At 43.4% G+C, this 16,381-nt stretch overlaps 2 protein-coding genes across 2 annotated transcripts; both read right to left on the bottom strand.

Moving 5' to 3' along the window:
• CUNH22orf39 (chromosome unknown C22orf39 homolog) lies at window positions 1–3,515 on the bottom strand. The gene is made up of 3 exons (XM_015822570.1): window positions 3,463–3,515; window positions 1,879–2,046; window positions 1–526 (listed from the first exon to the last, which is right to left on the bottom strand). Exons 1-3 carry the CDS (start codon window positions 3,487–3,489, stop codon window positions 398–400), a joined length of 324 nt encoding a protein of 107 aa, XP_015678056.1. The 5' UTR covers window positions 3,490–3,515; the 3' UTR covers window positions 1–397.
• Window positions 3,516–5,090: 1,575 nt separating this feature from the next.
• Window positions 5,091–15,771, bottom strand: UFD1 (ubiquitin recognition factor in ER associated degradation 1). Its single transcript, XM_015822569.1, has 12 exons — window positions 15,742–15,771; window positions 14,245–14,377; window positions 13,473–13,505; window positions 12,289–12,410; window positions 10,772–10,902; window positions 10,379–10,451; window positions 10,143–10,211; window positions 8,984–9,049; window positions 8,058–8,105; window positions 7,111–7,199; window positions 5,862–5,943; window positions 5,091–5,207 (listed from the first exon to the last, which is right to left on the bottom strand). The coding sequence occupies exons 1-12, from the start codon at window positions 15,742–15,744 to the stop codon at window positions 5,133–5,135; spliced, it is 924 nt and encodes a 307-aa protein (XP_015678055.1). The 5' UTR covers window positions 15,745–15,771; the 3' UTR covers window positions 5,091–5,132.
• Between the last annotated feature and the right edge of the window lie 610 nt (window positions 15,772–16,381).

The raw sequence follows: 16,381 nt of genomic DNA, 5'->3' as shown, positions 1-16,381 counted from the left end.
GGGGGGGGGGGTTATTAAGTTGTAGGAACACAATCCCTGTGGTTTGTAAAGAATGTTTTAAGCCGGACCTGAATGTGGCATACAAATAAAGAATTCCTGGGTTGTTCCCTTATCACCCAGCATGAGTATTTTTGTACCTAATTTGCAACAAAGACAGAGCTTGTGAACAGCAAAACATATCCTTTGCAACGACATTTTTGTGAATGTCCTTTGAAACAGTGCACTGACTTAGGAGAGGAATTCAGAGCAGCTGTTTACAGAAAAATAAATTTGACACACTTAAACCCAGGTACGGCCAGGTGGGAGCACAGTTTTATGGTGGAAAAATCCCTCTATTCAGAATTAAGAGTCTCTTAAATGGCATCAGACAGAGGTCCCACTAGAATGTTGGGGGGCCTCATCGTTTGAAGTCTTCTTCCCCAATGGGTGAATTCCAATCAGGTGGAGGGCTGTTTCTCATTTTCCACACTGGTGCATACTTCTGTTTCTTGGCCATCCGTTGTCGCTCGCTGTCACACAACTGTTCCTGCCACAGATCAAAGCTGTTATTAATAATATCCCAACACTCGGAACACACAGTACTTTTCAGAGTGAAATAGATCCGTAGGGACCTTGGTACTCTCTGAGCTTGGTGGTTTTCTTGCAGACGTTTCATTACCCAAACTAGGTAACCTCATCAGTAGCAAACCCCACTCCCTTCTAGCACTGATGACGTTACCTAGTTTGGTAATGAAACGTCTGCAAGAAAACCACCAAGCTCAGAGAGCACAAAGGACTCCTCATTTCAACCTTGAGCTACAAATGTTCTCCTTTATTGGAAGAGATCTGTGTCCAAAATGGCTTCTGCTCTGTAATTTGACACTGTTTTTAAACCTTTGTTACTGTCAGAATTTGTCAAGAGTGTAAGGGCAAGGCCAAAACTTTCACAGAAAGTTGAAAAATCGGCAAACTACACCGTGGTAGTCCGGTGGTTAGAGTGCAGTATTGCAGGCTGACTCTGCTCACTGCTAGCAGTTCAATCCTCACTGGCTCAAGTTTGACTCAGCCTTCCATCCTTCCAAGGTCAGTAAAATGAGAACCCAGATTGTTGGGGGGCAAGAGGCTGAGTCTGTAAACCCCTTAGAGAGGGCTGTAAAGCACTGTAAAGCGATATATAAGTCTTAAGTGCTATTGCTATTTGAACAATAAAATCAACTTTTGATCACACCTATCTCTTTATAGGAAGCACCCATCCTGTTTTTTGCAAAGGTACAATAACTACATAGAATAAATTTGGTATAGAGATTAAATCGCCGGGCTGGAAACCAGGAGACCCTGGGTTCTAGTTCAGCTTTGGGCCAGCTGGGTGCCTTTGGGCCAGTCCCTCTTTCCCAGCCCTGGAAAGGATGCAACAGAAACCATTTCTGAAAAACATTGCCAGGAAAACTGCAGGGATTTATCAGGGCAATCTCCCAACAAGTAGACACAACCGAATGGAAGAGGAAAAAATGTAGGCCGTTCCTGCTACTGATCAACCAAGCAGAAAGAGAAATGTTTTTTTCTGTTGTTTTTTTAAAAATTTCGTACGGCATGGCAAAATGCAGCAGCACGGTGGAGAAAATTCACAGAAGCAACCTACAAAACGTGTATCAAAATACAAAACCCCAGAGCAGTGCATTGTCTTAAAAACACACAAGTACGAGTGAGGAATAAACTTAGGAATAAAATTATGTTTCTATAACTTCCATCCAGTCACTGAAGCAATAGGCGTGAGGTTAAATGGACTCCAGAAGATGGTAGAAGACAGGAAGGCCTGGAGGAACGTTGTCCATGGGGTTGCGATGGGTGGGACACGACTTCGCAACTAACAACTTCCATCCTCCAGATCCCACACCATACCTTGGTCGCCGTGCTTTTTGTTCTCTCCCACTCTTTGCAGTTCTTGTAATCCTTTTTCCACTGCGCGCACGACGGCGTCTCCCCGTAAGTGTAATAATGATGGTATAGATTACGGATGCTCCGACACAGCTTCCATTCAGACCAGTAATCTGCGCAGGCTCGGGGCGGCTGTCGGACACACACAGCACAAAAATACAGGACAGGCAGTCCTCGACTTAGTGACCGTTCAAAGTTACAACAGCGCTGCAAAAAGTGACGTAAGGACCATTTTTCACACTTAAAGACGACCCTTGCAGTATCTTCCCCGTGGTCACCTCATCAAAATTCAGACGCTCAGCAATTGACCCATATTTACGACGGTTGCAGCGTCCCCGGAGTCACACGATCCGCTTTTGCGACCTTATGACAAGCAAAGTCAATGGGGAGGCCAGATTCGCTTAACGACCAGGTTACTAACTGAACAACTGCAGCGATTTTTACTTTAACAACCGGAGCCAGAAATGTTGTAAAACGGAGCAAACTCACTTAACAAATGTTTCACTTAGAAATTTTGGGTGTTGTGGTCATTAAGTTGAGGACTCCCCGTACAAGCAGCTGTTTGTCGGCTTTGTTTGCAATTGTGCTGAAAGACCCACAAATCTGAGATTCACCCAGATCAGAAGAAATCAGCAGGACCCACAAAGCGGGATCCTGCAACGTGTGCTTAAATGTTCTTCATTTTTGCCTTCTGACTTTCTCACTTTTCCTTAATCTCAATTTTTACCCTTTTAGATCTCACTCACTGGACTCATCCGATGCTTATTTTTTTTCTAGGCAGTTAAGCTTTCCTGCTTTATTTATTGTCATTTGTTTGATTGTTGTGAGCCATCCAGAGTGGATTCAGAGTCAGGCGGCATCCAATTTTGACCCATTATTTATAAATATATTAATTACGATACACCTATCACGCTAGTATCCCAACAGCAATCAGTGTTATATTACAGAACATGTTATATCTATTTCAATACGTCATATACATTTAATTAATAGGTATATTACATGCAATATGTAACATACGTACTAATATAATATAATTTTTTACTTATTAAATTTACACCCGTGTTGCAACCCTGGGCAACCTATAATTTTATTTGAAATGTAGAGTATAAAATGTAATAAAAAACATGACGCCCGGCATATACATTTATGCTGAAACACAGAATGTAAAATATAAGTAGAATAATGCACGATTATGATATAGGGTTTCCTGCCTGAGCAGGGGGTTGGACTAGATGACCTCCAAGGTCCCTTCCAACTTTATTATTATTATTATTATTATTATTATTATTATTAGCTTTCACGTTCCCACGGGCACCGGAGAGGGCGCTCCAATGGGTGGGCGGGCTGCTAAATCCCGAAGAAATGCACCACCGGGGGTGCTTTCACACGACCTGCAAACTCCCGTGTCCTGCATTCGCACAACCTGCGAGTTACACCGCGAGAAAGGCGTTTCTTTCCTGCTGGATCGAGGGAATGACCCTCCCAGGGGCCAGTTTTTCAATATTAGCCCCGATTCTGGGCTAATTGTGACCCAGGAAAGCTCACCCGCCAAGATCCGCTTTCATCGGCCATCGCTCCGGTGGAGGAACGACTCCCGTAGGGGCGGGGCTTCTGGCCGATCGTCCCCGCCCACCTTTGTCCCAATGGGCGGGGCAAAGCGCCAATGGGAACTTGACAGGGACCTAAGGGCTGCAGTCAACAACGCGCAGCCCTCTCTTCCGGTTCTCTTGTGCAATGGAAAAAGCGGATAGGCGGGTCAGCCTCGGAGGGGGGGGGGAACTCAGGGCTACAGTCCGTAGCGAGCACACACCGCTTCCGGTTCCCAGATGTAAAGGAAGAGTTCCTCCATGTGCGGGTTAAAATAAATAAATAAATAAATAAATAAATGGTGTTTTAAAAGCTTCCAGTTTAAAACAATTCAAGGCAGGAATGCGAATCAATGTAATTTCTCCAGTCTGGTCGTTTTGGCCATGTGGGCTGGGCTTCCTGGGAATTGTGGTCGCACGATAGGGGGCTGGGAGGCTCACATTGGAATTTAAATTTTTTTCAAAAAAATATTGAGTGCGTTATTCACAATTCATACCCTAGTTCTCTTTAAAGCCAAGCAATTGGACCCGAATGTCATTTGGCTACTGGAAAGAGCAGTTTCTCAACCTGAAAACCCACAAAAATGAAACTTGGGGGGAAAGTAGCAATTGTATTTGTTGATGTTGGCTGGGGAAGTGGGCTAGGAGACCTTGCCCTCTAGATCAGGGGTAGTCAACTTTGGCTCCTTTATGACTCGTGGACTTCAACTCCCAGAATTCCTGAGCCAGCCTGGCTCAGCTTGGAAACCTCTCCCTTTCCCCTCAGCGTGGCTGGCTTAGGAATTCTGGGAGTTGAAGTCCACGAGTCATAAAGGAGCCAAGATTGACTACCCCTGCTCTAGATCATCTGTCTTCCCCACCACCATCGCCACCAGTGGAATCACTGCTTCCTAGGAAGGCTAAGGCAGGCAGGCCCAAGGGTTAAAGCCAAGCGCTCCCAGATTGTTAGCAAGTCGCTCTTAGTTAACACTGATAATAATAATAATAATAATAATAATAATAATAATAATAATAATAATAATAATAAAGTTGGAAGGGACCTTGGAGGTCATCTAGTCCAACCCCCTGCTCAGGCAGGAAACCCTATACCATCTCAGCCAAATGGCTGTCCAGTCTCTTCTTGAAAACTTCCAGTGTTGGAGCATTCACCACTTCTGGAGGCAGGTTGTTCCACTGGTTAATTGTTCTAACTGTCAGGAAGTTTCTCCTTGCTTCACTTTCTTAAAATGAAATATACAAATAGGAGAAAATATCTGTAGCTCAGGCTTGATCTGTGGGGTCCCTGCTTGGTGGAGGTGTTTTTTTTTTTGCAGACATTACATTACCTAACTAGGTAACAACATCAGTGCTAGATAGGAGGAGGAGGAGGAGGAGGAGGAGGAGGACTGTTGGGTCCTTGGTGCTCTCTGAACTTGGTTGTTTTCCTGCAGACATCTCTTTACCCAACTAGGTAACGTCATCAGTGCTGTAAGGGAGTGGGCTTTGCTCTCAAAACTGAAAAGTCTTCAGAAGCCAATTTTCATTTTCTGTTCAGATTATTAACGCGCTTGGCAGAGAAGCAGGAATACAAACAGCCTTGCCAGAAATGCTAGTATATAGGATTATTTTATTGTCTTCCGACTGCAGAGTTCAGGGTTTCCTGCCTTTCTTGCGAAGGGACTGACCTTCTCCGGAGAACGCAATAAAGCGAGTACCAGCATCATCCTGAGAAAACAAAGGGTAGAGAGGTTATTTCGACCCTAATTATTTTCTGGAATTGCATTCACAAACAGGCCCTGCTTCCAAGGCTATTCGGAAGAATACTTTTCAAGCTTATTGAGCATCCAGATTTTTTTTTTTTTTAGTAGAGGGTGGGTGGGGAGGGGACACCAGGAAAGCTTGCAGAAATCATTTCCGGGGATTTTGGCTTGCAAGCTACCTAACGCAACATTAGCACCAGATTTCCGTTTGTTTCAATTTTTTTTTTTAAAAAAAAAGAGGCATTGGATTATTTATTCCTTCTTATGCCATGGATCAAGGCTGCCCTGAGTTTTAAGATGGGAGAGGCGTATGAATGCAATAAACAAACAAACAAGACATGTCATTGGGTTAAAAAGAAAACCCAGCAAACACTAAAAAATTCACCACGTTTTCTGATATATTTGTTTCTTTTTTCCCCCTCCTAATCTTTTCGATTTCTCTGGAAAAACGATATATATTGCTGATGTTTGGAACGTGATGCATAACAGACCGCAGTCACCAGCTGCAACTTCCCTGGCTGGTTTGGGCCTCGGAGAAAGGCGACCCGCTTATTGAAGTTTACAATCTGAAATCCGGTTTAAAAAATAAAAATAAAGGTCCCTATCCAGCTTCACTCACCTCTTCAATTTTTTTGACCAGCGGCCGGGAATTTCTAATGAATGTGATCTTGCCAATTTTGAAGTCGTAATTCGGAATGCCCCTGCAAAGGGGAGGAGGGGGGGGGGAAAGTTAGCTGTTTAAAAAAGGCAGGAAAAGGTTTAATCAAGTCGATTTTGCATTTGGGGACCTGTGTTCACAGGCTCCCTTTGTTCTATGACTGGCTATTTTAACATAGTAAAATTTTACTGTACTTTATAAAGACGCCACAAGTCAAAAGGATGCTGGCTTTCGCAAGCATTTCAAAAATCAACCCGTTAATCCACAAAGACGGTCGCTGGATTCTCACAAAACGCTACTCTAACCCCCACCTCACCTCATTTTAGTTTAGTTCAAACCCAGCCATGAGTTATTTCGGCTGAAGCAACTTTACAAAATCAGCCAGTGTGGTTATTTTAACGTTGTTGTTAGCTGCGAAGTCGTGTCCGACCCATTGCGGCCCCATGGACCACGTTCCTCCAGGCCTTCCTGTCCTCTACCATCTTCTGGAGTCCATTTAAGCTCCTGCCTCCTGCTTCAGTGACTCCATCCAGTCACCTCCTTCTCTGTCGTCCCCTTCTTCTCTTGGCCTCCATCTTTCCCAGCATCAGGCTCTTCTCCAGGGAGTCCTTCCTTCTCATTAGGTGGCCAAAGTACTTGAGTTTCAACTTCAGGATCTGGTCTTCTAAAGAGCAGTCGGGGTTGATCTCCTCTAGGACTGACCGGTTGGATCGCCTTGCAGTCCAGGGGACTCACAGGAGTCTTCTCCAGCACCAGAGTTCAAAGGCCTCCATTCTTTGTCGCTCAGCCTTTCTTGTGGTCCAACTTTCACAGCCATACCTTGCAACTGGGAAAACCATGGCCTTGACTATACGTACTTTTGTTGGCAGGGTGATGTCTCTGCTTTTTAGTATGCTATCTAGATTTGCCATAGCTTTCCTCCCCAGGAGCAAGCGTCTTTTAATTTCTTGGCTGCAGTCCCCATCTGCGGTGATCTTGGAGCCCAGGAAGATAAAAATCTGTCACTACCTCCATTTCTTCCCCATCTATTTGCCAGGAATTGAGAGGGCCGGATGCCATTTTAACATAGTCTGTGGCAAACCCAGATAACAATAATTTATATATTAAACTAGGCCTAAACAAACAAGCGATAAACAAACCAGGCCAATCCAGGGAAAACAACAACGATCTGAGTGAATGATGGAAATAGAGAAAGAAAGGCACAACTAACCGTCGAATATCTCCTGGTTTAATTGGAGAAGGACTTGGCTCAACGCCTTTCTTTTTTCCATCCAACCTGTTCCCAGATCCAGAAAAGGCCTTAAGGGGGGGGGGAAAGAGAGAAAAATAATCACTCAACTTTGTATCTAGCACAAGTGCCATCAAAACTCAACTGAATATATTTAGATTTGCATCAAAGAAAGTTGGAAGCCATTCTTTTTTTTTTTGTGTGCCTTTACAGGTAAGTCCTTGACTTATGGCCACAACGGAGTCCAAACTCGCCGTTAAGTCAGACATTTGTTAAGTGAGCTTTGCCCCATTTTACGGCCTGCCTTGCCACAGTTGTTAAATGAATCACTTGCAGGTGTCAAGTTAGCAACACGGTCACTAAATGAATCTGGCTTCCCTATTGAGTTTGCTTGTCAGAAGGTTGCAAAAGGGGATCACGTGACTCCGGGGACACTGCAGCCGTCATAAACACGAGTCAGTTGTCAACTGTTTGAATTTTGATTACGTGACCACGGGGAACGCTGCAACGGTCGTCTGAAAAATGATCGTTTTTTACAGTGCCGTTGTAACTTCGAACGGTCCTTAAATGAACCGGTGTTAAGTTGAGGACTACCTGTATTTTTTTTCCTCTTTTTTTTGCACTTATCTTGCTTTTTGTTGGGTTCTTCCTCGTTTCTCTCTTTTCTTGCTTCCCTACTTTTCTTCCTGTTTTCAAAATCTATTAAAATCGTATCTTTAAAAAAAACAACCCTTAATGGAATAGATTTAAATCTGATTTCATCCCAAAGTTCGCCGAAGCCAACCCCCAAAGGGACAAAAACCGGGAGCATCACAGATCATCTTTTTTGCTGTTCCTTACAAGCACTCAGAAATTTGCAATTGGACCGAGGTCAGCTTTAAACTCTAATGATCGACCTAAGTAGGTTTTATCTCAATAAAGAGACTTACACGGAATCCCAGATCGCTCACATAACCGCTGTGGTCTGCTTCAACATCCTAAGAAACAAGGGGAGAAATAAACATAGGCAGCATAGGTGAAATATTCCTCAAGAAGAATTAGCTGTGATAGGCTTCTCACAAGCTCTGATTCTAACTTGCGGTCTGTTGGGAGCTATACCAAAGGAACAAAACAAACCTCTAATAAACCAGAGGTTTACACTTGGAATGACCCTGAGATTCCCAGTGGCACAGATCAGATTCAATCGCACCCAAATCCCTTGTGTGTCCAATCACACATGGCCAATAAAGAATTCTATTCTATCTTTATTATGGTCCTTGGGCAGCTTTTATAGTAAAAAAGAGATAGTTTGACATCACAATTCATTACTGGGGAAGGAAGGAAAAAAATAACAAGACAATAAAATGACCTAATTAAAACTTTTGCTCATTTGCATAACGTTGTGAAAGTATTGGAGCCCTGATATGTTAGTGCAGAGTTCAGAAATAACAGACATAAAATTTATCAAGGTGCCCCTTGTATTTGGAAATGATTTGGGGGATCGGAGCAGTGGCACCAATGAAACAGACAATAGAGTAAAGAATAACAGACATAAAATTTATCAGGGTGGCCCTCGTGTTTGGAAATGATTGGGGGGGGATCGAAGCAGCGGCACCAATGGATCTAAAAAAAAAATCCAGCCTCCCATAAATGTGTCAGGCTGTGACGTGAAGAGAGAAAGGAGTTGGATCAGCTGATCCAACGGAGAGAAGCATTCTGCCCCGGTCCCAGGTTTCATACGGCTTTAAATTCTCCAAACATTTGAAGATGAAATGGATCACTACTTCTCTCAAGTGAAAGGGAGAGGGGTTATGTGTGTGTGTGTTTGCGTGTCTGTGTGTGTGTGCCAACAACAACACAACAAGAAGGAACTTACGGCAGACTCCTCGTGAGGCGCCTGTCTCTCGGGCTCTTTGTAACCCAAAGGTGCATCGAAGTCTACCTGAATTGAAGTCAACGCAACACAGAGGTTACACCCAGCTCACAAATTAAGTCAACGCAACACGAAAGTTACACCCAGCTCACAAATTAAGTCAATGCAACACCAAAGTTACAGGCCACCATCATCAAGGGACCTATAAAACCACCCTATGTCGGGCACGAACGACCAGACACACCCGTGTAGAGTTTAAACTAGCTACTTTATTGTTCTATGCCCATAATACAGGAATCTTCCTAGACAAGTGTTTCTCAACCTTGGCAACTTTACAATGTGTGGACTTCAACTCCCAAAATTCTCCAGCTAGCAACACTAGCTGGAGAATTCTGGGAGTTGAAGTCCACATATCGTAAAGTTGCCAAGGTTGAGAAACACTGTCCTAGACGGATAGATTTTGCCTGAGAAAAACCATATAAGGCTCAAAAGCATTCAAGGGGTGGAGGGGAAGGGGGAGAATCAAACCTTGCTCTCGTGCTTATGTAAGCAGGGGGTTGGACTAGATGACCTCCAAGATCCCTTCCAACTTTATTATTATTATTATTATTATTATTATTATTATTATTATTATTATTATTATTATTATTATTAGTCCAGGCTAATTTCCTATTTGATCCCTCCTTCCAGCTGGGTCAGTTGCTCTCCAACATCCTTACATCCCTACTTTAAGATACATGGACTTCAACTCCCAGAATTCCCCAATCAGCATTGCTGGCTGGGGAATTCTAGAAGTTGAAGTCTACACATCTTAAAGGAGATGACTGTGAGAAACACTGATTTAGAGTCTGCTTCTTGGAAGACTTTGCAAGACAGTTTTGTTGTGTTAGAGCAGGGGTCTTCAAACTTGGCCCTTTTATGACTTGTGGACTTCCAACTCCCAGAATTCCTCAGCCAGGCACGCTGGCTGAGGAATTCTGGGAGTTGGAAGTCCACAAGTCATAAAAGGGCCAAGTTTGAAGAGCCCTGTGTTAGAGTGTTCTGAGCAGACACGGCAACTCCACCAGGCCAAAGTCTGCTCGGTTCCATTTTGTTACCGCATGGTTCATCTGCCCTGCCAGTGGCTTAGCCAAGATGGAGACTCTGTCCATCTCTGACTTACATTCATGTCACATTCAATGATGGACACTGCTTTGTCTGGCTTGGTCTCCATGACTCGAAGTTCATAGATCTAAAAGGAAGGAAGGAAAAAAAGAAAGGATGAAGAACAGGCTGGGTGGAAGTCTTTCCCATCCTTTAAAACTTAGCCGGCTGGGGAATTCTGGGAACTGAAGTCCACGCAGTTTAAAGTTGCGCAAGTGGTCTAGCCTCTCCTTCTCTGCAAAGGGCTGACGTTACCTTCTCATTGTAGTTGATGGCGATGACATCTCCTGTGGTGAGGCACGCAAAATTTCTGAGTGCGTTTTCCAATCTTCGGAGCGCGTTAAGTGGAAATACGGAGATCTCACGATTGCAATGAGGCAATCCCTTCTGATGGGCCTCTGGTTTAAGTGCTACCCTTTTCTATCTGATCTCAGGAGGAACTAGAATTCACCGTCTCCTGGTGATTGCCCCAAAGTCACCCAGCTCACTTTCTCGCCTCAGGAGGGACTAGAATTCACCGTCTCCCGGTAATTGGCCCGTGCTAATTTTTAATGGCTGTAAATCAAAGACTCCTTGCATACATTTAGAAGCAAAGAATTCCATCTCTAATTCATTGTTCCCTCTTGAAGGACCAGCCAAAAAGGATACACAGCTTTGGGGTTGGTGATGTCGAGAAAATCAGGACTCTGTGGCTGAAATTTGGAGTAAGTGGCTACTTGGAGGTTGACACTTTCCACTTGCACCAGGCCCCCTTCCTCCAGGAGAAGGTTCTGCATCATCTTAGGGAAAAAAAACACACAGCCAAACTGATTTTCAAGCAAGGCCCGAAGCTCAATACGTTTTTTCTATATAGTTTGCAAACAGTAACAATAGAAGCAGGAGGAGCGAATAACAAACAGAATTGCAACAGCCAGAGAGGACAAATTAATCTTTATTTTTTTCAACTAGGAAGGATAACCTCTCCCCATGGATGTCCACCCTTAACCAGTCTATCCGCAACTCCAGATCAAATCTTTTTAGTAAAAAAAAAAGAGGTCTCAAAATTGAGATGTGGAAAAAGAAAATGGGTGAAATAGAACAGAAATAGAAAATAGAATAGAAAATAGAATAGAAAATAGAATAGAAAATAGAATAGAACAGAATAGAATGACTGTGGAATAGAATAGAATAGAATAGAACAGAATAGAATTCAGAATGAATAGAATAGAATAGAATATAGAATATAGAATGGAATGGAATAGAATCATAGAATACAATACAATACATTAGTATACAATAGAATGTAGAACAGAATAGAATATAGAATGGAATGGAATGGAATAGAATCATAGAATAGAATACAATACAATAGTATACAATAGAATGTAGAACAGAATAGAAAGATTATAGAATAGAATAGAATAGAATAGAATAGAATAGAATAGAACAGCTTTATTTGGTGAACTGTGATTCGACACACACGGAATTTGTCTCTGGTGCCAAAATTCTCAGCGTACAAGCCAAGCAACAGAGTGTAATAAACATACTAAAGATACCAATAAGAGGGGTTACTAAAAAAGATGAGAAGGATAATAATACAGCCATGCAACATGGGTAAATATACATAGGCATTAGACTGTACTCTGAGGATTAGATGTTCAGCAGAGTGAAGGCAAACTTTATCTGCTTGTTTGCATCCAGCCTTTATTATTTTTACAAATAACTCAAGGCGGTGAACACATCCAACACATTCCTCACGAAATCTGTCCTATCGCTGTGTAAGGTTAAAGACTCAAAAAGGATCTTCAGAAAATAAATATTTGATTGTAAACAGTTTGGGGATTTTCAACCGAAAAGTGATATATACCTGTACAAATCAATAAAATGCATCCACTTTAAGTAATCCGCTTTATTATACGCGACCAATAGTTTAGGAACAAGAAATCGGTCGAATATTAGATGCTCTCATTGCTACGCTAAATAGGCACAGATTTGGGACACGTCGTGAAAACAGCATGTAAAAAATTTCACGTTGCCAAAGAGACTCAGAGCTGACTTCACGGAGGAATGCTAAATTAGATGCACAGGAGGTTAGTTTAAAATGCATTGTATTTGTGCAAAATGAATCTTGCCCCGTATTTGAGCAACCATATTTCTAATCTAATGGAACAAAATTGTCAACTTACCCAATGTGGAAGATAACAAATGCCTTCATCAGCCACAAATTCCAACACACCACAATGAGTCATCCGGTCTGAATTTTTATTCGTCAGTTTAAACAACATCGGGTAGGTGATATTAAGCCGACCTAGAGGAAACAAGTACACAGTCCTGCATGGGTTTTGTAGCGCTCTGGTGGCGCAGTGGTTAGAAGGCAGTATTGCAGGCTAATTTCTGCTGACTGCCAGCAGTTCGATCCTGACCAGCTCAAGGCTGACTCAGCCTTCCCTCCTTCCGAGGTCGGTAAAATGAGGACCCAGATTGTTAGGGGCTGTAGAGAGCCCTGTAATGCACTTAGAGAGGGCTGTAAAGCACTGTGAAGTAATATATAAGTGCTGTTGCTGTTGCCATATCCAAGAATAAGAATAAGAACAATGTCTTATTCTTGAAGTTTGCAGAAAATCCCTAGGACAGCTAATGCCATCAGTTTTTCCTTTCATTTTTTTAGACGGTGGTTTTTAATTTCCTTAAACTTAATTGCTTTCCTTCTTATCCCACTTTTTTTTCCCCTAAAAATGTCGAGACTGTACGTTGGCGGAGAGAACCTATCTTTGTGTAAAAATTGAAAATAATTTTTAATTGAAATTTTAATTGCTACGGTTAATTTTTATACGTTGTTTTACTTATCGGTTATATTACAGCATACACTACCCAGAACTCCTCTTTGAAGGGAGATGGGCAGTTTAGAAATATGATAGATAGATAGATAGATAGATAGATAGAATATACAGGAGATAGATAGATAGATAGATAGATAGATAGATAGATAGATAGATAGATAGATAGATAGATAGATAGATAGATAGATAGATAGATAGATAGAATATACAGGAGATAGATAGATAGATAGATAGATAGATAGATAGATAGATAGATAGATAGATAGATAGATAGATAGATAGATAGATAGATAGATAGAATATACAGGAGATAGATAGATAGATAGATAGATAGATAGATAGATAGATAGATAGATAGATAGATAGATAGATAGATAGATAGATAGATAGATAGATAGATAGACAGATTAATAAATAAATACTGCCAAACAAATAATTTTGGCCAAAGAGTAGGACAACAGTCCTTTAAAGAAATGATGGGCCATAAGAGAATATCAAGCATGAAAACACATTAAATATACACAACTTACTGAGTTGATCCAAAGCAGAAGGTGGCATAATTACTGCAGGAAAAGACAAAACAATTTGTTAAAACTGCTGGGAAAAATGGACAGCAACTAACAAAAGAAAGCAATTCTAGGACATTTAAACCTGATCCCACTCGTGGTTGTAATATTGGTTTATTATGCGGAATATCGGCTGCTGTGAACTGTTTACATCAAGATGTAAAAACGAGGCTCTCTATGAGGTAAAACAGGATGTTCCCACAGGACAACAGCGAAGGGACCCGCCCGGTCAGTTGGCAAACAGGTATATAGGACAGGAAGCACAACGCTCGTGAAGCAATGACGACTCCCTTCACCAGAGCACGAGACTAGGTTCTCCAAACAGGTTGAAAGAGATAAATCAGGTTTCTAGCAAACACTGGACTGTGAACAGATTTACAAGCTTTGGCAGCTGGATTGAGTACAAGCTGATCCGGTCCATTTTTTTTAAAGCGAATTAAGGAAAGGGAGGATACAGTTATTAAGGATTAATAGCCATGTTGTCTCCAGGTTATTTTTGTAAGATCGGAGGTGCCGTGTCTCTCCATAGCCGCTGCGTATAAAAATAATTCGAAATCACTTTGAAAAGCAGAATGCTTTTAAGCAAAGCCAAAGAGGGAGCTTTATAAATAATGCACAGCTATATTTATTCAGCTCATCAGGCAGGTTTCTTTCGAAAGCCGGTTCCAGAATAAAAGTGGGTTTATCCTCCTCTTCCTCCGGTCCCAAATTGAAAAGAAAGCCAAAGAATGCCTACTTTTTCCACCCTTCTCCACATCCGATCGGTCATTAGGGCCAGCGAGCATGGAGACGGAGAAACAGCGGTATTGGGTGGAGAAGCGGTTCTGGAAAACGCGGGGAATCGGATGGTCAAACATGTTGAAGGAAAACTGGAGGGAAGGAGAAGAGAAAGACAGGAGGCGTTAAGACCACCACGATTTAATTGCCATAATAATTTATGTTTTTAATTGATATGTTTATCTTTTACAATGCTAAGTCACCCGGGGTTACCTTGAGGCATGATGGGCAGCCAATAAATTTTACAAACAAGCAAACAAATACAGGTAGTCCTCGAAGCCAACAAGTCTGTTGTTAAGGGAGACATTTGTTAAGTGAGTTTTGCCCCATTTTACGACCTCACTTGCCACAGTTGTTAAGCGAAACACTGCAGTTGTTCAGTTGTTAAGTGAATCCGGCTTCTCCATTGACTTTGCTTGTCAGATGGTCACAAAAGGGGATCACATGACCCCTGGACACGGCAACCGTCGTAAATATGAGTTGGTTGCCAAGCGTCCAAATTTTGATAATGTGACCATGGGGGTGCTGCAAAGGCCGTAACTGTGAAAAACGGTCATAAGTCACATTTTTGAATTCCGTTCTAATTTTGAACAGTCACTAAACGAATTCTTGTAAAGCGAGGACTACCTGTATCAGAATAAATTGGAGAGAATTGGGACTCACACCCATTTTATTTCACCCTTTGAAACCTCAGAAGAAATCCCATCCTGTGTCTGCCCCACCTACAGGGGGTCTGTAGCCCACCCCTCCAGGATGGGGTTTGTAACCCAATCCACCTGCATGGGGTTTTGTAGTCCACCCTATCTGGATGGGATTTGTAACCCACCTTGCCTGGATAGGGTTTCATAGCCCACCACCTTTGGATCAGGTTTCATCCTGTTTCCACCCCTCCTGGAAGGGCTTTGGATCCCAATCCTCATGGGATGGGTTTTTGTAGTCCATCCCTCCTGGATGGGATGTATAGCCCAAAACCCGCCTGCATGGGTTTTGTAATCCCCCTTACCAGGAATGCGTTTTATACTCACAACCCCCCAGTGGGCTTTGTAGTCCATCCCGCCTGAACGGGGCTTGTAACTCACCCTGGCAGGGAGGCGTTTGTACCCCACGACCCCTGGCTGGTGTTTGTAGTCCATTCTCGCCGCCTGGGGTCTCCCACTTGGATGGGATTTGTAGTCCACCCCACCCAGGTGCGGTTTGAAGCCCACCCTGCCAGGATGGGACGCCGTACCCCACAACCCCTGGCTGGGATTTGTAGCCCATTCTGCCTGCGGATTTGCAGTCCACCCCGCCTGCATGGGATTTGTAGTCCACCCCGCCTGCATGGGATTTGTAGTCCACCCCCCTTCAGCCAGCCAAGCTCCTTCCCGGCCAGATGAGTCTGCATTTTCCCTCCCTCCCTGCCTCTGCCCCTCCTTCGACCCTCCCGGATGGGGAGGGGGTGTCCCGAGGCCTGTACCATGATGGCGACGCCTCCTCCGGTCTCCCCTCCCAGCCGGCCGAGGGTCCCCCCAAAAAACCGGCAGCCGCCGAGCCGCTTCTCCGCTCTTCACCCGGCCAGGAGCCGCTCTTCGGCCTAGGCCCAGGCCTCGTCACGGCGCCCCCCCCCAAATCGGGCCTTCCTGGGGAGCAAACGGGGACCAGACACCCCCTCTTCGAAGTATGGGGCGCTTCTGCGGGTCAGAGCAGGCAGGAAGCTTTAAAGAAGCGAAGAAACTACGCCTCCCAGAATGCAGTTCGAGCCATCGGTCCGTCGATATTTTTGTTCCGGTGGCGCGCAAACGACTCAAGCGGAACTGTAAATCTACCCGTTTTTCCCCCCTAGTCAAAGCAGTCGAGTCTCCTGGAAGATAGTCTGAAATACAGGAATGCCCACACGGCTTTCCTCATAAAGCGTCTAGGCTTGTTTTTAGGGGGTTTATCAACTCAAGACAGAGAGCGGGGAACGTTATAGGCAAAGGAATGCCCTTATCAAAGATGGCGGCCGCCAGTTTTGCCCTGTTTTTGCTGTTTTTGTTTTCATCCTGAAAGGAAAAAAAAATGGAGGTCACCCTCCTGGCCCAAGAGTTAAGCAGTCTTGCTTTGCAATATCTATTACC

This window comes from Protobothrops mucrosquamatus, unplaced genomic scaffold, assembly GCF_001527695.2.
Source record: "Protobothrops mucrosquamatus isolate PMUCROS unplaced genomic scaffold, P.Mucros_1.0 scaffold1607, whole genome shotgun sequence".
Taxonomy (NCBI): Eukaryota; Metazoa; Chordata; class Lepidosauria; order Squamata; family Viperidae; genus Protobothrops; species Protobothrops mucrosquamatus.
This window is presented reverse-complemented; position numbering and strand designations above follow the sequence as displayed.